This window comes from Cibotium barometz, chromosome 45 (genome assembly GCF_041138505.1).
Source record: "Cibotium barometz isolate CiBa-2024 chromosome 45, ASM4113850v1, whole genome shotgun sequence".
NCBI lineage: Eukaryota > Viridiplantae > Streptophyta > Polypodiopsida > Cyatheales > Cibotiaceae > Cibotium > Cibotium barometz.
Genome location: NC_141090.1, coordinates 1,251,991 through 1,275,678, shown reverse-complemented (window position 1 = coordinate 1,275,678; position 23,688 = coordinate 1,251,991). Strand labels below are relative to the sequence as shown.

Here is a 23,688-nt window from a genome sequence, read left to right as displayed (position 1 = left end):
ACCGCTCCGGAGGCAAACTCTTCGTCAACAGATCAGCCGGGTTGTCATCCGTATGAATCTTAACAAGCTGAATTTGCTTGTTCTCTATCACCTCTCTGATGAAGTGATACTTCACATCCACATGCTTCGTCTTTGCATGAAAGACAGGATTCTTTGCCAACTGGATGGCACTCTGACTGTCACAATGCAACAATGGAATATCCCCTGTATAGCCCAAATCAACCACTAACCGAGATAGCCATAATGCCTCCTTGCAAGCCTCTGTGGCTGCAATATACTCGGCCTCTGTAGTAGATAAGGCAGTGCACTTCTGCATCCTGGATATCCATGACACAGCACCTCCTGTGAATGTAAACACATAACCGGTAGTAGACTTCCGGTTATCTGGATGACCGGCATAATCCGAATCCGTGTAACCATGCACTAATGCATCCTGTTTGCCAAAGCAAATGCACATATCCTGTGTGCCCTTCAGGTATCTCATGACACCTTTCACTGCTTCCCAATGCTTCTTGCCAGGGTTGGCCATGTATCTAGAAACCACTCCCACTGCAAATGCAATGTCCGGTCTAGTAGCAACCATGGCATACATGAGACTGCCACAAGCTGAAGCATACGGAATCTTGGCCATATCAGCCCTGTCTCTATCTGACTGTGGGCTGTCCATAGCACTGAGTTTCACATATGGAGGCAAAGGAGTACTAGTCTTCTTCCCCCCGTCCATATTGAACCTCTGCAAGACTTTGCCAATGTATTCCTTCTGAGACAAATACAACACATGCTGATTTCTGTCCCGAAGTATCCGCATACCCAAGATGTGATTTGCATCACCCAAATCCTTCATATCAAAGGTTTGATGCAGCCTCTTCTTCAAGGCATCCATCTCTTTACGAGATTTCCCGGCAATCAACATATCATCAACATACAAGATGAGGATCAAGAGACTGCCATCCAAAGCTTTCTTGGTGTATAAGCAGTGATCTATGTCACTTCTCCTGAATTTCTGAGATTTCATGAATGTATCAAATTTATGATACCATTCTCTTGGTGCCTGTTTGAGTCCATAAAGACTCTTTTTCAGCTTGCATACAAGCTATTCCACTCACTGCATAACCCTCTGGCTGTTGCATATATATCTCCTCATGGAGATCACCGTGAAGAAAAGCAGTCTTCACATCCATCTGAATCAAGTCCAGATCATCATGCGCAACCAAAGCTAACACGTGTGGTCATTTTGACCACTGGAGAGAAGATCTCCTCAAAGTCCACACCATATTCTTGCTTGAAGCCCTTAGCCACTAACCTGGCTTTGTATCTTGGCTTTGCATCTGGTGCAACTTTGAGCCTGTAAACCCACTTGCATGGCAAAACTTTCTTGCCTGCAGGCAAAGGCACCAACTTCCATGTTCCATTTTTGTGCAGAGAATCCATCTCTGCCTTCATGGCACGCTCCCAAAGAGCCTTGTCTGCCCTCTGTAAAGCCTCCTTATAACATGAGGGCTCCCCACAGTCAGTAAGCATCAAGTAGTCAACCCCTGGAACAAACCTGTCAGGGGCTTTGGAGGGTCTAGTGGGCCTCCGTACCCAATGACCATCATTTGCAGGTTGCTGTCCAGCCTGCATATCACCCATTGGTGGCTCCTGTTCCATGCCATAAGGCTGAAATATCATGCCCGGTATCTCCTCCAACTGTGGTATATCCATAGGGATATCTTCTGCCATCTTTGGCTGTCCATTTGGACCATTTTCAGCACCATTTAAGGGCTGGTTTTCCTGCTGTAATGGCTGATTTACAGCCCTTTGTTGTTGTCCATGATGTCCATCATCATCAAAGATGACTCTGCCAGGCTCCTGTTGCCTTGCAGGCTCCTTATACATGCATGTTTCATCAAAAATGACATCATTGCTGCGTATGATCTTTCTATTCATGGGATCCCAAAGTCTATACCCCATTTCACCTCTGTCACCATATCCTAGGAATATGCATTTGTGAGACTTAGGATCAAGTTTGGTGCGCATTTCCCTGCGTATGTGCACGTACGCAACGCAACCAAACACTCTCAAGTGCTTGTATGACGGAGGCTTCCTTGTCCATACTTCTTCTGGCACTTTCCCAACCAAGCCTCGTGTTAGGTGACCTGTTTATAAGGTGAACGGCTGTCATAACAGCTTCAGCCCAAAAACGATGAGGTAATGCAGCATGTGACAACATAGAACGGACCTTCTCCTGTATGGTCCTGTTCATCCTCTCTGCTGTCCCGTTTTGTGGAGGATCATAAGGAGTAGAGAGCTCCCTCTTGATGCCTTTAGCATCACAAAAGTCCTGAAACTGTTTGGACATATACTCTCCACCATTGTCGGAACGCAAAGCCTTCAGTGTTTTGCCAGTTTGATTCTCAACAAGAGCAACAAACTTCTCAAACACTGAGAATGTATCACTCTTCAAACGAAGAGGATAAACCCACACCTTGCGTGTGGCATCATCTATAAAAGACACACAGTATTTTGCCCCTCCCAAAGAAAGCTGAGGCATCTCACATACATCTGTATGCACAAGCTCTAACTGAGCATCAAGAGCTTTCTTGTGGGGGCACTGTAGTTGCCTACCATATATACAATGCTCACAAAATTGAAAACTTCAGAACTTTAGAGAAGGCAAGTAACCCAAACGAGACAATTGCTCCATTCCTTTGACACTCATGTGTCCCAACCGGCTATGCCACATAGAAATTTCCGGCAGCTCGGTTGCATTTACATTAGCATGGTGACAAACACCTGCATGCATGAAATAAATGAAGGCACTCAAGGATTAGGGTTAGGGTTTACAGAAAGCAATCAGGCGTGGAAACCAAGGAGGAGGAGTGAACACGACTGTTGTATGCTTCAATGAATGAAAAAATCAAGTACAAGCCACATGATAGTGACCCCTAAAGGATAAGTGTTCACATGTCCGGCCATAAATGTGCCGGGTGGACCAAAACACTTATAAACTGCATATAAGTGAAACTGAACTAAACTGGGGGAAAAAACCTCCACTAACTGAAGTAAAAAGTGCCCCAGTAACCTACTGATGATCACTAGCACTCCTCTGGGTGCATACACAGCATAAAACCCAACAAACCCCCCTGGAGTGATATGTGATCACTGTACATCATCCACCAAAAGGAAACAAATTCAAAGCATTGCGGAATGCTTCAAATTTCGGACGTGGTAATGCCTTGGTGAAGATGTCTGCCACATTCTGATCTGTAGGACAGTAGATCAGACTGATATCTCCTGCCTGGAGTCTCTCCCGAACAAAATGATAGTGAATTTCAATGTGTTTCTTGCGAGCATGAAACACAGGATTCCTGGCTACAGCAATGGCACTCTGACTATCAGTATAGATAGGTGTAGGCTCCTCCACTGAAATATCCATATCAGTCATAAGACGACGCAGCCAAACACACTCAACAGTAGTAGTGTAGGCTGCTCTGTACTCTGCCTCACAAGACGAAGTGGCCACTGTGGTCTGTTTCTTGCTTAGCCAAGAAATGCATGAAGCGCCAAGGAAGAAACAATTCCCACTAGTGGAATGTCTGGTATCAAAATCACCAGCCCAATCTGAATCACTGTAAGCGTGTAACTGCATGTCACCCCCCTCAGGATAAAGCAAACCAAGAGACGAGGTACCCTGCAAATAACGGAATACACGCTTCACAGCTTGCCAATGTGACAACCGTGGGCTGTGCATGAATCTGCTCAACTGAGAGACTGCATACTGAATATCTGGCCTTGTATTACACAAGTAAATGAGGCACCCAACAGCCTGAGCATATGTAGTGGCATCAAAGGAAACATTGTCATCTTGTAGTGACAGTTTCATCCCAGGCTCCATAGGAGTACTAATAGGCTTGCAATCCTGAAATTTAAACTTCTCCAGAAGTTTAGCAACATAACGTGATTGCAACAACCCAATGCCTCTGTTATCCTGCACAAACTGTATGCCCAAATAGTAATGTACAAGGCCCAAGTCAGACATGTCAAATGTCTGTTGCAGTATCTCCTTAAAAGCTGCAATTTTGTCATCATTTGATCCCATGAGCAAGAGATCATCCACATAAAGACTGATGACCAGCAGATCTGTCTCTTCTTTCTTCACATACAAAGTGGCCTCTGATGGACTGTTCACAAATCCCTGAGTGCATAATCAATGCCCTTCTTCTGTGCATAGCCCTTTGCAACTAGACGGGCTTTGTACCTGTCAATGGATCCATCTGCGTGTCTTTTCAACTTATAGACCCATTTAGTACCAATGGCTTTCTTGCCTTTGGGCAGATCAACCAAATCCCATGTTTGATTCTTTTTAATAGAATCAATCTCATCCTGCATGGCTTTGTTCCAATGCACATTATCTCGTGCATCCACAAATGAATCAGGCTCATCATCATCCTGTAAACTGGCTGCCATAACCAGATTCAAATCCATGATGTGTGCATGCTCATTGGTCCTTGTCTCCCTACGAGTACGACCAGCAAGAGGACCCTCTAAATGGCTGTCCTGTAATGTCCTCAAATACCATCTAGGTATATGTCTGACCTGTGGTGCCTGCTGTCCCATATTTGGCTCAGCTTCTGGCTCATTTGGCTGCTGAATTTCTGCACCACCTACATCATTTGCTGGCTGTCCAGTACCCTCATGAGTTGGATCACCAACTGTGGAATGAAACTCCATGGGTAGTAGACCTTCAAACACATCATTTTCAGCCTGATTTGTCTCATAACCAGCCATGGATAATTCTGATTTTTCATCAAAAATCACATCCCGACTGATGAATATCTTCCTGGATAGTGGGTCATATAACCTGTAGCCCTTGCTCTCACGGCTATACCCAACAAAAATGCATGTTGTGGCTTTATCATCAAGCTTCCTCCTCAACTCTTTGGGTATGTGTGCATATGCAAGACACCCAAAGATACGAAAATGCTTTACAGAAGGCTTGCGGCCATGCCAAGCCTCAAAAGGAGTAATAGAAACCAATGCCTTTGTGGGACATCGATTCAAAATATGACAAGCACACATTACTGCTTCCACCCAAAAGATATGTGGTAGTCTTTTTGCCTTTAGCATACATCTGGCCATCTCCATGAGTGACCGATTTTTCCTTTCTGCAACCCCATTCTGCTGTGGAGTGTAAGGAGTAGTATACTGATGTTTTATACCTCTACTCCCAAGAAAAGAATTCAGCACATGTGACATATATTCCCCCCCTCGGTCAGAACGGAGAGTCTTCACCTTGCATCCTGACTCTGTCTCAGCAAGTGCTACAAAGGCCAAAAATGCATCATATACCTGTGATTTCTGTGTCAAAGGATAGACCCAGCATATACGAGAGAAGTCATCAATAAATGTTGCAAAATAAAAGCAACCACCTAATGACTTCGTCTGCATGGGACCACAAAGATCACTGTGTATAAGTTGCAACTTTGCAGTTGCTCTTAGAGCCTGATCACGTGGGAAGGAAAACCTGTGCATTTTTCCCAAAATACATCCTTCACAAATGTGATCTGGAGGCTTCTCCATGAGAGGTAGATCTGTAAACATATTATGTCGCTGCATAAGCATAAGACTACCAAAATTTACATGCCCCATGCGAGCATGCCATAACTCCGCATCAACCATAGCTGGAGTAAGAGTGAATGCATGATAAGCAGACTGATCCACTGGTTGAAATGCATCCAACTCATAAAGTCCATGACATAATGTACCAGTAAGCATCAAGGTCAAGGCATTTGCTTTGTCTCTGACCATGCATTTATCATCATCAAAGTAGACCTGCATCTACAATGTGCTAAAGAAGAAATGGACAACAAATTCTTCTTTATCCCTGGTACATATAAGGCATCTGTAAGGCGGAGAATGGAGCCATCAATGGCTGTAAGCTGAATCTCCCCAATGCCACAAACTGGATATGAAGCATTGTTGGCACACTGAACAGTTTTGCCAACAGGGGCAGGGCCAACATGACTAAACAAATCCCTGCGAGATGTGATATGCTTTGAGGCACCACTATCAAAATACCAAGTACATGCATGCTCTGTCAAACTGAGTGCCTGTGAAGACCAAGAGGCATCATAGCTGCATGTATAAAAACAGTAATCCCTGTCCTCAACAAAAGAAGCAGTCTCTGGAGGAGCTTTAGAAGTATCATTAACTGACATCCCAGCTTCCTTTGCCTTCTCTTTGGCAATCCTCTTCCTACATTCCGTGATGTAGTGACCTGGCTTCTTACAATAATGACATTTGCCTTTCTTCTTGGGCTGTCCATCACCTTTCTTGGTATCCTGTGAAGAACCACCATCACCTGAATTTTTATTTGCACTCTTTGGCTGAGATTTCTCTTTCCCCTTTTGACCTGTAGTAAATGCTTGTTCAGCATTTGTGTTCATATTCATATTCTTCCTCATTTGCTCCTCTTGTAGTAAGAGAGCAACAAGTTCCTGATACTTGAGGGGTTCAACAGCATTCCTCATGCTGAGGTTCAAAGAGGTATGGAAAACCAAGTAAGATCTTGGCAAAGAGTGCAAGATGGTGGACACAAGCTGTGTCTCAGGAATAATCTCATCCACATTGATGAGTTGCTCTCTCAAATCCTGCAGCTTGTTTAAGTGGCTAGACATATCATCTCCTTCATTCATTTTCTGATTTTCAAGCTCTCTTTTCAAAAATGAGATCCTAGCCTCATTACGAGCAGCATACATCTGCTCCAAAGTCACCCATGCATTCTGTGAAGAGCCAGCTGAACGAATATGAGGTATAATGGACCTCTGAACTGACAATGCAATGAGTGACAAAGCTTGTGCATCCCTGGACCTCTGAACTGACAATGCAATGAGTGACAAAGCTTGTGCATCCCTGGCATCCCATGTCTTTTGAGCATTTGTTCTCTGAACAGGCAATGGCTGTCCTGGAGCCTGTACCTGTTGTCCTCGTCCACGAGCACCCCCTTGGGGAGGAGTCTCTGGAGCCAATGGACCTGGACGTGGTTCATCACCACTAACAAAATCCCAAAGACCTTTTGCCACAAGCACATTTTTCAGCATAAAACTCCACAAGGAGTAGTTCGTGCCATCCAATTTGTCTTCCTTAGACAAATATGTGAATACATCACTTTGCTGTTGATTTGCCATTATGCTTTACGCACAATGTTGTACCTGTTTACCAAAAAACCCAATAGCAAAAACCCTGATAACAACTGTACTCCACTGAATACAGTTCACCCAAATCTGCCTGCACTCTCAATCCTCTGAATGTGCAGCTCAATGCACCAATGATTGAGTAGAGCAGCAAATGGCGTACACAATGCCAAAATGCCCCAAAAATGCCGAAATTTGCTGCACCCAAACTGTGCAAAAAATCTGTATATTTTCTTGCTAGAAAATCTGCCTGTTGTGCCTGTATATTTTCATAGAGAAAATAAAAATGCCCAATATTCAAAATTTGTAATGCTTACCACAGTGTGGATGACTTGACTGTTATACTGTGCAGGTACAGTTTACTGTACGGAGCAGACTGCAGGTACAGTTGAAGTACGGCGGATGTACTTGTACTGAACAGTGAAAATAGGTACTCTACAGGTTGGTACAGTACAGGTACAGAAACAGTCGAGTATTGACATGTACTGGTCAGGTACGGAATACTGTGAGCAGATGTGTACAGAGGACTGTACGGGGCAGGGCGACCACAGTACCGTACTGACAAAGTTGACCAGAGCTGTGCAGGTGACAGTCGGCGCTTACAGGCGTATGGCTGCGCAGGTGACAGTCGGCGTTGTCTTGTACAGTTGGCGCAGGCGGGTGACAGTCGGCGCTTACGGTGGCTGGTACACGTACGCTGAATAGCGCTGACTGGGGCTGCAGGCGGTGTCTTGCAGGTGGCGCACAGGTACACGGGCTGAAGGCGGCGCTCTACAGTAGTTGTAGGCGACGACTTGCAGTACCCGACTGAAGGCGACCAGTTACGGGCAGCAGGCGCAGAGGTTACCTGACGGCGCACAGGTGATGTAGGTGGCTGCGCTTGACTGTACGGGCTGGTACAGCTACTGAAGGCGATGCTGGCAGCGCAGACTGACTGTACGTATGCTGTACGGGCAGATGCAGCAAAGGCTTGGCAGTGTACGGGCAGGGCTGTGTAGAGCTTCAATGCTCTGATACCAATTGAAGGCACTCAAGGATTAGGGTTAGGGTTTACAGAAAGCAATCAGGCGTGGAAACCAAGGAGGAGGAGTGAACACGACTGTTGTATGCTTCAATGAATGAAAAAATCAAGTACAAGCCACATGATAGTGACCCCTAAAGGATAAGTGTTCACATGTCCGGCCATAAATGTGCCGGGTGGACCAAAACACTTATAAACTGCATATAAGTGAAACTGAACTAAACTGGGGGAAAAAACCTCCACTAACTGATGTAAAAAGTGCCCCAGTAACCTACTGATGATCACTAGCACTCCTCTGGGTGCATACACAGCATAAAACCCAACAATAAAGAGTGTCCACCTTAGAGCCTCTGGCAACAACCAGTGAGCCCTTACTAATCTTCCACTTTCCACTACCAAATGTGGTAACATAATCAGCATCATCAAGTTGTCCAGTAGAAAGCAGATTCTTCTTGATCTCAGGCACATGCCTGACATCATGGAGCATAAGCTGTGAGCCATCTGAAAACACAAGCCTCACATCACCTCTGCCAAGTATCTTGCATGCATGGTTATCACCCAAATAAACCACTCCTTCATTGCCAGCAGTATACCTGACAAACAAGTCTCTGCAACCTGTGACATGAAAGGAGGCACCTGAATCAATGATCCATGAGTGCATACCATGACCACCTGTAAGAAGTGAATGGGCATCAAGTGAAGACGTAAATAGGACCTCATCCTCGCTGCCACCTGAATGTGACACATTGATTTCTTCAATCTTGACTCCACTTTTGCCCTTTGGCTTTACATCTTTGGCTTCATCTTTCTCTTTGTCTTTGCCTTTTCCCTTTTCTTTTTGATCATTTTTCCATTTGTAGCATTGCTTTTTAATGTGTCCCTTTTTGCCACAATAATGGCATTCCAAATCCTTTTTGGAGCGAGACTTGCTCCTTCCCCTTTCTTGGCTTTTCCCCCTTTGTTGGGATCTCCCACGTGCATTCATTGCATTGGACTTTCCAACAGAGTTGTTTTTCCTGTTCATCTCTTCTTGAAGAAGAGCATCCTCAACATCTGCATATGACAGCATAGCATTCGAATTGCTAGTGGCTGTCCTGAATGTGTCCCAACTCTCTGGCAAAGTGCATAACAGAAAAGTGGCTTTGAACTCATCGTCCATTGCCAATTTTTGATTAATGACCTGGCTGACAATACCATTAAACTCATTTAGATGGGCTGTCATAGACGCCCCTTCCTTCATCTGAAGACCTATGAGTTTCTTCAACCAATACACTTTGCTTGAGGCACTTTGTTGGGCATACAAGTCCTGCAATCTCTGCCACATTCCCCAAGTTGTCTTCTCTTCACGAATGCTGAAAAGTAATGAATCTGACACAGACAACATGATAGTAGATCTTGCCAGCTCATCCATGTCTTCCCACTCTTCAGCAGTAAGAGAAGCGGGCATTACACCCCTTTCTTTGATAGGCTTGTGCTGCTTTTTCTGGAGCAACACATTGTAGCACTGGGTTTGCCAAATATCATAATTATGCGAGCCTTCAAGCTTCTTGATGTGAAGCAATGAAGAGCTCTCACCTGTGGTTGCCATAGCAAAATGCAACCTGTCAATGCCTGACTCCCTGCAAAATGTGCAAACACTGCACCAAAAGCACACAAAGTGCTCACAGTTTTTCTCCCAAGGTTTATCTCCCACTGCGGAAGCAAGAATGTAACTTTTCTCCCACTTTATGTGATGAAATCACCAAAATCTGGTTGCTGCAGATTTTGGACAGCACCTTAAATGTGCTCTGTTGCCCTTCCAAAGTACTGTACAGCAGTACCAAGTGCTCACCAATGATGTACCAAACCTGTACCGGCAAGTACAGCAGCTGAAATTGAACCTTTTGGTCACTCAAAACAGTGTACAGCCATGCCAAAACATGCACAAAGCTGTGCCAAATCTGTACCAGCAGGTACAGTAGCAATAAATGCTCTTCTGGCTGTCCAAATGAGTGAAAATCAGACTTTTACAGTCCTGTACACTGCATATAACAGTCCTGAACAGAAATTGGGCAAAAGCCCCTTGACTGCAAGCTGATTTTTGAGGATTCAAGGCATAAATGTCTTGCCTGCTGCTTTGCCAAGCTCAACAAGCATACAAACTTGAAAAGCCCCTTGATTTAAGATCAATTTCTGATCATACATGGTACATTGACGCACATGAAGGCATCCAGAGTGTTCACGATGCTTCCCCCTGGCCACATATACATCAAATACATGAAAGCCCCTTGATTTACAGGCACATTGAGTGCTTGTAAGGCATCAACACATTATCCACAGCATCAAATGCGATTGCCTGCATGCAAATCAACCAAATCGACACAAAAGCCCCTTGATTTGCACTGCAATTTGCTGCAATTTTGCCCAAATGTGTGATTTCTCACATCATACAGCATGTATGAGTGCTTAATTGCACAATTACATCAAAAGCCCCAAATTTCGACATTCAATTTCCTGCAAATTAATCCTGATTGTGACCAATTTCCTGCAAATTGATCCTGATTGTGACCAATGTCACCCAATTTTGCCAATTTTGCTCAAAATTGAGCAATTCGGCACTTGATCTGCTCAATTGTTCATTGTACTTGCTCAATTGCAAATGCCAAAAAAAAATTGAGGAAAATACCTTGTAATTTCTGATTTTTCTTCAATTTGCAGGCTGAATTTTGATTGCAGAGGTTGTTGCAGGAGAGGGGGGCAATTCTTGCTGCAGATTTGATGGATGCTCCAATCAAGCTGATGTGTTTGCTGCTCGCAACCCGTGGCTTCAGACAAGCTGTTGAGTCTGATGAGAGGTGTGTTGCCTATGGCTTCTAAGACTCCACCTCTCCGACTGTTAATTTGCTTTTGCTGCGTTGTCCATGGCCATGCGCGAGCCTCCAGTAACGTCGATACAGAATTGTCGCTATGAACAGTGTGAGAGACGCTGCAGTTGCAGGAATCAAGCCTCGCGCAAGCTTTGAGCTCCCCATGTCATAGTTGTCTCTCGAGTCTGGAGTCTGGACATCAGTGCCTCCGCTTCTTCACGATCACGCAGTGGGTGTTGACAAGGCGGAAGCACCTCTCCTCCCCGTGCTCGCACAGGCTCCGTTGGACTTGCTCGGGACAGCTCCGTCGGATCCAGCGCTACACGTTTGCCACGTATTCGCCTAGCGCCAGCCTTCGCTCACGCTTCGCTTGGCTGCTGTGCGCTTCGCTCGCCTAGCGCCTTCTACACGCCTGAAGTCGACGGGCTCCTCTTCGTTTGTTGAGGTATTTTTATGCCATCGCTCCACGCTGCCTTGTGGTTTGCTACGCTTAGATCTGCCCGTCAACCCCTAGTCGACTTGCTGCCTGCAACACCCAAGGTTAGCCAACAGCAGGTTTCACCTCTGTAGCCTTCGCTTCAGACACCTCCAGTGCAGGGCAGCAAAAAAATTGACGGCTCTAGGGAGAAGGAAGAGGATCAAAGCAGCAACCTATGCTCTGATACCAGTTGTGTGGGAGAAACAGAAAATTAGGGTTAGGTTATGTGGGAGACATACACAGAGAAGAACAAGGGGGAGAGAGAGAGAGAGAGAGTTGTGGGGATAAGTCAACTCATGAATAGCATGAGTGTGTGACTCCCCTATCACACATGTATATTGCACTAGTACACATAGTGCACTTAGTACATTAAAAGTACTAAGTGTACTGTGTACTATAACTTATGGGCTTGTACACACTATAAGGGTGGGCATAATGCCTTTACCCCAACAGTTCTTTTGTGTTCTTATGTGCAAGGCATGGCCGTCAAAAAAGAGACATCTCACACGATTCAATGTCTTGTCATCGGAGATGCTTTAGGGCGTTCTCATTGAGATTTTTTTTTTTGGATTAGGCATCCAGAAGAACCCCTGCATCAATCCAATTACCTATTCTGAGCATTGTTGAAGCTCACTCAGCTGTACATCTTATTTTTGGTATACCTTGGCAATTGCTTCTTACATCTGATCATTTCATGGTGCCTTGTGTCAAGCCCATTAGTGCACCAACATCTCCCTTTCAGGGGGGGACTTTCTTGTTTCTTGCACATAATTCTGCTTTTGGAAATCTCTTACTGTGAGGATGGCACAAAGAGGATTGGATGCCAAATGAGAATAGGCTAGATGGGCCTAATTGCTCTTTGTGGAGTGTTATGTTGAAAAGTTTGTTAATAGCCAGAGGCTTATGGGAGATCATCACTTGGGAGGAATCTCATCCTCCATCCTATTATCCTTTGGCAACAATTGGACAAGCACATACAGTTTCTTAGGTGGTAGTTAGAATCATCGAGGTCACTTGTCATGTGCACAGTGTGTATCTACTGTGTGCTACACGCACACAAGACTAGCTTCGAGGCTTGGGAAAGCTTGGAGCTAGGCAGGCTGATTGGCAAGTTGGACTAGGGATAGACTAACGTGCGGGCGCCCAAGTGTGGATGCTCGGTGACTGGCCAAGACCCTATAAAAGGGTGGACAAGGTTAGTCAATAGTTCATAGAGTCTTGCGTGTCTTTGTGAGAGCTCTATGGTTAGGAGCCTGGATCTAATGTAGACGTGCACTTGCTTTCTGCAGCCAAGGCTGGCAGTAGTCTTGAGGCCCGCAAGGGTAGCTTCATAGCGGTATGGGACGTCACGAGATAGAGATTGGTCAGTTCGTCCAACTAGTTAGCTCAGCTCGTGGCTCGGTGGGGACAGCCAAGACTTGTGGGCTTGTCCACGGCTGTCAAGGTTGGGAGGTGAGTCGGCCTGCACCCCCTTCACGTTGCTTGGTTTTATTTTGCAGGTTTCGAGTCTTGCATCAAGAGCGTTCTATTAGGTGATCTGGTGGGGATTTGACAGTGGTATCAGAGCAAGCCTCGAGAACGAGCAAGTCGGTAGGTAGAGAAAAAGAGGTCAAAGAAAAGGTATGAGTTCGAGAAGATTGCTGTTTTTCGTGCATTCTGCTGTTTTTTCAGATTCAGCATGTTATGTTTACATCGTTGGAACCCAAGTGGGTTATGGTCATGGAAAGGGTTATCTTGTTAAGCAAGAATAAGAATTGTTTTTTTTGGCAAGGGACTATTGTGAATCTTAACATGAAAGAGAAAAGCATGATTTAAGTCGGTTGTGTGAACAACAAGAGAAAGAGAGAGAATAGGTGAAGAGATTCATTGTAGCTGTGTGCTGGTCAGCTGTTCATGTTTGGCAGCCAGGTAGGTTGCGCAGTCCTTGTGAGGGAAGAAAGCAGCCGAAGATCCCCTCGAACCAGTCGTCGTAGGCGAGTAGGTAAGAGCAGCGCTGAAAGTCGGCGATCAACGTGCTGCAGAAAAAAAAAACGAAAAGCACACAATCGATGGGTGGCATCGTTTTTTGATATTTTTAGACTTCGTAAAAAAAAACGCACGTTGCTTTCGTTTTTTGAACCTTTGTTAAGGGGTTTTAAAAAACACAAGTGTGTTTTATTTTGAACAAATCTTTATGCGACTAGTTTTATGTAGCTTATGTGTTTTTTAATATCAAGCTTTATGGGTGGTTTTTTTTAAAAAAAAGCCCTCAAACATGGTTTTTTTTAAAAAAAAAACACAAAAGCAATGCATAAAAACACATGCTTTTGGGGAGGCCTATAAAATTCTCCTCAAGAAGGCTTCTTGCCATACTCCTCCTCGTACTCTCTAGCACTCTTCCTTGTTCAAGGTCAACCTTTTCTCTCATCTTGCCCTCGTCAAGATGTCGACCCAAGAATCCGAGATGGAACCCATTTCCGAACGTGAAGACCTGCCGGCTACGGAGGCCACCGATGGCGATCTTTTCGACGATTTTGTTTCAAAATCTGATTTTCAAGAGTTTAAAGTTTCTTTCGAAGCTTGTTTCTCAGAACGTCAAGCTCAAGTCGCTGCGCAGATACATGCTTTACATAATTCCATCTCTTTATTGATCACTACCTTATCTACTCTCTCGGATATGGATACCTTGGCCTCTACTTTAGGGCCCAACATTATTCTGGAACAGTTTGGGGGGGCGAGCAAAAGCAGCGTATCAAGGAGATAGTGGACACATGGCTACATAAGTGGTAGGTCCATTTCCAGTTTCATTCATATGATGATGGCAAAAAGATTCAGTTAGCAACAAGTTTCCTCTTAGGCAAAGCTTGCTTTGGTGAAAAGAACTCAAACCTAAACCAACGACTTGGACACAGTTTGAAGAAGTCTTCAAGAAAGAATTTCTCAAAAAGGAGGATGATTACGATATCATTGCTTAGTTTGGCAGTTTGACCATGACCTCGCAGAACCTCACTTATGAGGTCTACCTCCTAAAATTTAGAGACTTGCAGATGAAAGCTACGAAGATGGATTCCACTCTCTTTAGGGTTTCTTCGTAGCCGGTTTACCCAACTCGTACTGTTTACAGGTTAAAAACAATAAATGCAAAACTTTGGACGAGGCCATTTATTTTGCTTGTTTAATGATGATACGATGGTCTCTTCCAAATCTAAACTCGTGACCAAGCAAGGGAACAAGCACAAATGGAAGTACTCCGCACCGATGGCTAGCACACGACAGAAGGAAAGTCTTCTGACCAACCTTCGAAGAATTCTACTTTGATCTCAACAAAGAAAAACCGTCTTCTCAAGGCTTTGAGGCTCAAGATGAAAGACGTTTCTTCATCTGCGAAGAAAAAGGACATATGCGTAACGAGTGCCTGAAGAAGAAGGGTGCAAAGACCAACGCAGGATCCAAGCCAAAGGTAGCCAACCAGTTGTCTTTGACAGGTACTTCAGTTACTGTACTTTCTAGTTCATGTTTTGATTGTATGTTCAACTCTAAAGTTTTTGGCTTGCATGATCTTCTCCAAGTTTATGGAGAAGTGAATGTCCATAGAATCCACATTCTTCTGGACTCTGGCAGCTCACACAACTCTGGCAGCTCACACAACTTTGTTAATTACAAACTTGTGTAGAAATTGAGTCTGGACATAACACCTAGCAATCATACCTATGAAGTACGTCTACCTGCGGGTCGGCAAGTATGGGATCGAAAGGTGAAGAAGCTACCGATCCGGATTCAGGACTACGAAGATATTCTGGAGTGCTATGTTATGCATCTAGAGCATGTAGACTTGTTATTAGGGATTGAGTGGTTTAAGATCCTTTAGGTCCAGATAGATTGGTCTAGTCATACTTCTTCTTTTGAACATAGGAACACCCAGTATTGTGTCTTAGGTGATTGTATACATCCCTCTCAGGGACCTCTTGTAAATACAGTTGATTTTGAAAATATAATGGATTCTTCTTTGTATATTGCTTTTCATTGTGTATTGATTCCACTTTCTTCATTTCTCATACCTTCTATGGATGTCAATGAATTAAGTGTATTTAAAAGCAAAGAATTACAGAAGATACTTGATTCGTTTCAAGATGTATTTCCTAAGGAACCGCCATCGGGCCTACCACCCGAAAGGGTAGTAGATCATCGTATTGACTTGGTCCTTGGTGCCCAACCTGTTAGTATTCTACCTTACAGGATGAGCTAAGCTGAGGAAGATGAGTTGGCCAAACAACTCGTAGATTATTTGAGGATGGGTCAGATCCGTCCAAGTAAATCACCTTGGGGTACACCTGTGTTACTTAGGAGAAACAAGGATAACACTTGGAGAATGTGTATAGATTACAAGAGATTGAACAAGCTGATAATCAAGAACCATTATCCTCTCTCTAGATCAGATGACCTGATTAACCGATTAGCCGGAGCGAAGTATTTCACAAAGATAGATTTACGTATTGGCTATCACTAGATACGTATTTATGAAAGGTATGTCGAAAGAACCGCCTTTCGGACTAGGTATGGCCATTACAAGTTTCTTGTATTATCTTTTGTGTTAATTAATGCTCCAGCCACTTTTCAGCAAATGATGAACAATCTTTTTCGTGACCTTTTGAAAAAATTTGTGGTTGTGTTTCTCGATGATATTTTAGTATATAGTCGTACTCTTGAGGATCACGTTAGACACCTCATGAATTGATTGCATGCTAAATTAAGTAAATGTGAGTTTTTTATGATAGAAATCATTGACTTGGGACACAAGATCACGGGTTGAGCATTGACTATGACCGAGTTCAGAAGGTTCTCGCTTGACCTATACCACAGACAGTGAAACAACTTTGTTCTTTTCTCGGTTTTGTTGTTTTTCTTCGGAAATCTGTATGGGAGTACTCTCAGCTCACACTATCGATGATCGACTTATTGAAAGGTCGTGGACGTAAGTCGAATCAGCCTATCACTTGGAATAACGATCTGGATATGGCCTTCAGACTTTTAAAAGATAAAGTCAAGGAAGCACCTATCTTAGCATTATCCGATCCTAGTAGGCCTTATGTTCTTGAGACTGATGCCAGTGCCTATGCAATCGGGGTTGCGCTATTCCAAGATGGTAGACCTGTTGCTTTCAAGAGTAGAAAGCTAGACAAAACTCAATCTCGTTGGCTAATCCTTGAGAAGGAGCTTTATACTGTCATTCACGCTCTCAAGGTTTGGAGACATTATTTATATGGCTCCAAGTTTGTGGTATTGACCGATGATCAGTCAATCAAGTATATGTGATGCAGATGATTTGAGAGGAAGGAAAGCTCGTTGGGCTGAGTTAATGCAAGATTTTGATTTTGAGATTCGTTATCGAAAGGGGTCCATGAATAGTGTCGCAGATGCGCTTAGTCAAATTAGAGAGGTGAATACTTTGTTGTTCATCGAGATTTCTACTAACTTATTTGAGTCATTGAGAGGGCTTTGCAAGATTGATAGTTATTTTGGTCCATATTGGCAAAAGATCCAGGATGAGAGCTCATTGATTGACCAAGACTCAATGACTGAGCAGCCTACCATTCAGGTTGCAGGAGATTAGTGGATGAATCCGAATGGTTTACTATTCCGTAATGACAAAATTTGTGTACCACAGATCTCGGACATTAGGTCCAAGATTCTTAAGGAGTGTCACGACGCCCCTTCTGTTGGGCACCTTGGGGTACACAAGACATTAGCTTTAGTGAAACACTTTTTATTGGCCAAAGATGAATGGGTATGTAGAAGATTATGTTCTCAAGTGTCAAGTTTGTCAAGCAAATAAAGCTGAACGCTTTAGACAGGCTGGGATGTTTCATCCTTTACTAATTCGAGATAATAAATGGGAAAGTATTTCCATGGATTTTATTACTGGATTGCCAAAAACACGTCAAGGCTACGATTCTATTTGGGTTGTGGTGGATTGCTTGACAAAAATGACTAGATTTTTACCGACACAGAAGACCATTCTAATAGACATCGTTCTCCCAGAGAGTTCTATGAAGGAACGATGGTGTATTTGCGAGTTTCCAAGGATTTCGAGACTGTACGGACAGGTAGATCTCCGAAATTATTCCCTAGATATTGTGGACCATTTCAGATTACACGACGGATTAGTTCAATGAACTGGATTTGCCTTCTAATGTGAAAGTTCATCCCGTATTTCATGTCAGTAGACTTTAGGAAGTACTTGGTGGAACAGACCAATTAGTTACTCCTCAAGAAATCATAGATGTCGAGGATATGATATTCGTTCCACACGAACCGGAAAAGATCCTTGGATTTTGTGAAAGACGATTGCGTAATACACTTCTCATGGAATACAAGATCAAGTGGAAGGATCGTGTTGAGGAGGACGCTACATGGGAGACATTGACTACCTTTTAGAGGGATTACCCTGGGTTTTTAGTGAGCTCAGGAGTGAGCTCTTAGAGGAAGGGGAGTATGTCATGTGTACAGTGTGTATCTACTGTGTGCTACACGCACACAAGATTAGCTTCGAGGCTTGGGAAAGCTTGGAGCTAGGCAGGCTGATTGGCGAGTTGGGCTAGGGATAGACTAACGTGCGGGCTCCCAAGTGTGGATGCCCGATGACCGGCCAAGAGCCTATAAAAGGGTGGACAAGGTTAGTCAATAGTTCATAGAGTCTCGCGTGTCTTTCTGAGAGCTCTATGGTCAGGAGCTAGGATCTAGTGCAGACATGCACTTGCTTTCTGCAGCCAAGGCCGGCAGCAGTCTTGAGGCCCGCAAGGGTAGCTTCGAAGCAAGATGGGACGTCACGAGATAGAGATTGGCCGGTTCGTCCAACTAGTTAGCTCAGCTTGTGGCTCGGTGGGGACAGCCAAGACTTGTGGGCTTGCCCACGGCTGTCAAGGTTGGGAGGTGAGTCAGGCCTGCACCCCCTTCACATTGCTTGGTTTTGTTTTGCAGGTTTCGAGTCTTGTACCAGGAGCGTTCTACGAGGTGATCCGGTGGGGATTTGACATTACTACTACTACCGAAGAACAACGTAGGCAGGACCTCGAGGGATGCCCAAGCCATGTCCATGATCTCTCTTTCCGTGAAGCGATCTATCATGAGAAGAGCTGCATGGCGGCTTGTGGAAGCCATGTTCCAAACCCGCAATGAAGCTAGAGTCATGTACCTGATGCAAGAGCTGGACAACCTTGATATGCAAGGAGTTTCTATGGCACAGCATCTAAGCAAGGTAAAGGACCTGAAAGAACATTTGCTGAACGTCAATGAGATAGTAGGAGATAGAAAGCTTGTCTCCACTACTCTCAATTCCTTACCTTCTTCCTATCCAAGCTTTCTCACTTCTTTAAATCTTTCCATGAGAGGTGGAGGCAACCCTATTTCTTTTGAATAGCTGGTTGGGTTACTCTTTCGGGAAGAGTAGAGAAGAAAGAACAAATCACGAGGAGATGCTAGTAGAGAAAAAGCAAGAAGAAAGGAAAATGTCATTACTGCTGCAAGCGTGGGCACCACATCATTGAGTGCGGTAAACGAGTTGCCAAGTTGAAGATTGAAGACGAATCGGTAATCTTTGCTACCTCTACCTCCGTCGAGAAGCAGCAAACCTAGTCCTAGATGATTGGTTTTTCTAGCCAGTCGTCTTGGACTATTAAATATGGGAATATTAATAGTGATAATTGTGGAAATAAACACGTGCTAGGTGGTTGTGTAAACTGGCTTAAATAAAGCGGTTCTAGCGTGTGTGAACAACCACTAGTGTGTGGATACCACCTCTTAAGAGGATCTTGTGTAAGCAATGATGTGTGTAGGTGACACCTCTTATGAACGCTTGGCATCATGGTTTGACATGTCGTATGTGTGGTGGCAGCATATGTATGTACACCTTGTAGGGGGTGGTGTCTTGTAAAGCTCCCTTCATAAGGTCACGTGATACACAAGCTAAACTCGCAAGGTTAGAACACGTAGAAAGGTGCAAGCAAACTTACCTCCCAACCGTAGTTTCCATCCAGATTCTCCCCTGAGCCAGGGGCTAAGGTTCCATTCCCGACAAGCCAAGCCAATCAGCCCTGGCATCCCATACCACCAGAGCCTTTCCTAAGGGACCCTCAGCAAGGCACCACGCCCATGGCATCAGTAAGACTACTGCGGTCCAGGCATAGACCAACTGTCAAGTACGACAGTCTAACAACACAATTACCCATAAGTCACTTATATAGTGTCTACTGCTGCTATAAATAAAACCAGCAGGGGACACTGGCTGCTGTATTTGCATCTGGAATCTGTCTTTTGGAGAGGATCTCACATTTCTATTGGGGCAGTAATTTCTCTTCAAATTGATCAACACGACTTGAATGTCTTGTCTTGCTTGAATGTTACATGACCTTCAACTGTCTGAAACACGACTCAAAACTGCTTCCTCCTGAACGCTGCGGTTTGAATCTCAACTTTGGAACAAAAATGTTTTCTGTTGTTTTCTTATGCGTTTTGTTCTTGTTCATGTCATTTGGTGTAGAGTCTCAAAAGACATGTAATTGCTGACAGTATCTGTCTGCAAATGGGTTAATTTGGATGTAAATTGTAGTTCAGGCTTGTAAGCAGTTTAATTAATGCCTTTTCTAACTGCAATTTTTTTAAACAGGCGAGAGTTGGACTGTACTAAGGACATGAAGGAACAGTTACGTGATCTCAATGCTGGTGAAGTCCATTAAAAGTTGAGTTAGTTAATATTCCTAAGACTAGCACAGGCAACCTTAGTGGCAGTGTACTAGTGTTTTCTAAATGCGAAAATGCTTGATACAATTGTCCAAAGTGGTATTTAACATACCGAAATTATGAATAGAGCATAGACGCGTAGTCTTTCTTTTGCTTTCTCAGATGGTGCATGTCCCAAGTGCAATACCTAGGAGCTCTTTGCAAAGGATTTCAGTATTTTTGGGGAAGAACTATGTTTATGCAATGGGCTGCTCATGGATGGACTTGTCGGCTGGGAGAAGACATCGCCCAAAAAGCCGCTTTCTAAACTTTTGTTTTCAACTAAACAATGCACTTGGTTGTGTGTTAAAGTATGGGCACGGTCTTGATATATCCTTTAATTGTGCAAGGGTGATTTATCACTGAACCTTAACTGATGTTGCAATTGTCTAAGCATAGTACATTTCTATATCTGTGTTTCATCAAAGGGGAGGTGGCTGATGGCAAGCTGAATACTTGAAAAAACCATTAGGAGTGCCAGTAGGATTGCAAGGAGTGTCATTGTACTGTCAGCTTAGGGGTTAAGTTCTGCGGATTGATAAAATTCTGTCCGAAAAGATGTCCTTGAGTTCTCCTTTGTATGATATAGCTGAAGTACCTCCTCCTATGATTCTACTTAGCGTGGACTTTATTTTGTATGATGTTATGGATGAAGGACCTCCTTTGGTTGTACTTTTCCTCGACTTTAAAGTCAACCTATCAAAAATGAAAGTCATCATCTTCATTGATATACTTAGTGGTGTGAATTTGTTCTGTTTGATTGGAAGCGTTGCATGGTTCATTATCACAGCAAAAGGTGTAGAAGCTTGAGGTGAGACCCATGCAATCTTTTGTGCTGTGGTGTAGTTCACAGTTTTTTATCGAAAATGGTCAGAGGTTTGAGCAAGGTAATTCTCTCTTGTAATCTTAAACTCCAAGGAACTGTAACTGAAGACTGATATATGCCTCCCAATGCTGCTTACTGTTTCTTACCCACTCATGACCTTCCCAGCCCAGAAAGTTTGAAATCTAATGTAATACTTTCACCAAGCGTATAACATATAACTCCATGTAATGCCATCTTTTGTCACAAGTCTTTTGCCATGTATTCAAGCCATGAGGCATGATCAAGCTCATTTTATATTACGCAAGGTATTTACTAGGAAAAACAATAAACCTTTGTGTTAGTATGCCATAACTAGCAGAAATCTTGCACATTGTTGTTGTACACGTTTTATCAATGCATTGATTACATTAACTCCTATTAAAACCAAGCTTAATGCATAGTATATTTTATTGCGTATGGTCCAATAACAATGCACCTCATGTATTGGTTGTATCATAGGATTGCATGATTGGTCATCAGGTTTACCATGTGACTTAAACATGATATTGTGTAGGAGAGTTTTATTGAGTACATTGAATAAAGGTGGTTTTTGAACATACTTTGCCAAGGCTACAAGCTAATTCCATGTCGAAGGAGTAGGGTTATCAAGTTGGCGAAGGGTCTCATCTTTTGTGAGCCTTAAGGGTGGATCCTCCAAGGTTATGGTCTTTCACATTAGCCTTGGAAGAATCCTCTGCAATCAATGGAGAGCTAGTGGAGATTGTAGATGCATATACATATTGGGGAATTACGTCTCACGACCGAAATTTGTGATAAGACGAGTTGCCACATTAGATGGTTTGTATCATCCGGCCTTGAGAGAGAGTGCTTCCAAGCCCACTTCCAATAGGTTCAAACTAAGGTACTCCTTTTTTATCCCCTTGGCAGACAAGTAGCAATGTATAGTGTAGCATTTTGGGCTCTAGACATTTCTCACGTAGAGTGGAGTTAAATAGGGAGACTACAAGTAATGATCCTCTCATGCCTTATCTGCATTAAGCCCTCTATCCCATGTCAAATCACGGTAGTAGAGTCTATAGCAGCATGCACAATGCACATAGAAGCACCATTGTGGTTGGTTACATACATTCAAAGGATTCATCACATGAGAGAGACACTAGAGGGCAGAAAAAGACATAGCCCCATCTTCCTATATGTAAGTTGCCTTAGAGTTGGTATACATGGACCACATAAGGAAACATTTCATGAACTTTTCATGTGTGCATTACAAGCTTTCCAATACACACAATCACAAGCTACCATATTGACCAAATAAGAGCAAAATAGAATTATTAGGATGATCTTTTGGTAGCTTTACATCAAAAAAGACGTGGATTCAACTTCACTCACTCCAATCTTGAATGAGTCCATATAGACACCACTTCTCATGATGAAACAAGAGGGGTTTGTTAAGATATCCAAATACTTAGGGATACTCCAATCAGATGCATTGGGGAGATCCATGTATCATCACCACATAGGTTGCATATACTAGAGACATACAAGAGGTGGATCTCACTACAAACACAGAGAACTCTGGATATGCATGGGATATTGTCACAGGACCTCATGTACTTTTTGAAGAATTAAATCTCCTCTCTCATGTGTGCAACTCCACCTTTCATGACATTAGTATTTTGAGAATTCTATTCAAAATATAGGCCAAGGAACTAATAATAGTTGTGCGTACAAATTGGGCTTGCTTTTCCACTTTTGCAAAAATAACTCAAGCACTAGAGCTTGTTCACACACTAAGTGTAAAATAACAAAAACTCTTCTAACATAATATAGCAACGCCACACACAAGAGTGCATAAATAATATATACAATCATTTGGTACATGGCCAATAAAATAATATGAAATAATAATAATCCGAGATGATATAGACAAGATCTTGCATGTGCGACACACGCACTGCCCATCACCTATCTCCCAAACGCACATTAGTTGTTCCAATTAATTGCTATCTCCACAACAACTAATCCTAATATGAAATGTTTGATATGCATAAACACAACATGCGCTCACCACTTGTTACACTACAATGAGAGTATTATTATACACATCATCTAGCATGGCATGTATTACCACTTGTTACACTTCAATTAGCATGGCACATCATTTGCATAAACCACTTGTTACGCTTCAACTGTGTGCAGTTGTCTAGCATAGTCTACTTGTTTCACTTCGACCACACGTAGTCATCAAGCATGGCATTACTTGTTACACCTCAACAACATACACTCGTTAAGCATGGTCTCAAGCTATATCAATAATACTAGGAAACTAGTATTTAATGCGGGGTCACCTACGATACCAATTCACTAGCATGGTACACTAGCGTCCGGGCGTCCCCGTTCAGCTAAAGGGTGAACATTTTGTAACATCCATCCTGCTTGGATAAGCAACTGACCTCTGTTGCGTGTTTACTTATTGCGAGCAAAGAAGATCAATGTCTTACAATATACAAATTCTAGTATCTTCTCTAATTATGACAACAAGACATTCTATCAAGGAATTCTATGTGTGATAAATTCTAGTGACCCAT

General features: G+C 43.3%; 1 protein-coding gene across 1 annotated transcript in view; it reads left to right on the top strand.

The window, feature by feature from the left end:
* The window catches only part of LOC147612309 (uncharacterized), a 36,226-nt gene extending 15,543 nt beyond the window's left edge, over positions 1-20,683 (top strand). The window contains exon 4 of the mRNA XM_086782919.1: positions 20,162-20,683. Within this exon, the coding sequence (XP_086639045.1) occupies positions 20,162-20,182 (21 nt within the window). The 3' untranslated portion in view covers positions 20,183-20,683. The remainder of the gene's footprint in view (positions 1-20,161) is intronic.
* Positions 20,684-23,688: the final 3,005 nt, after the last annotated feature.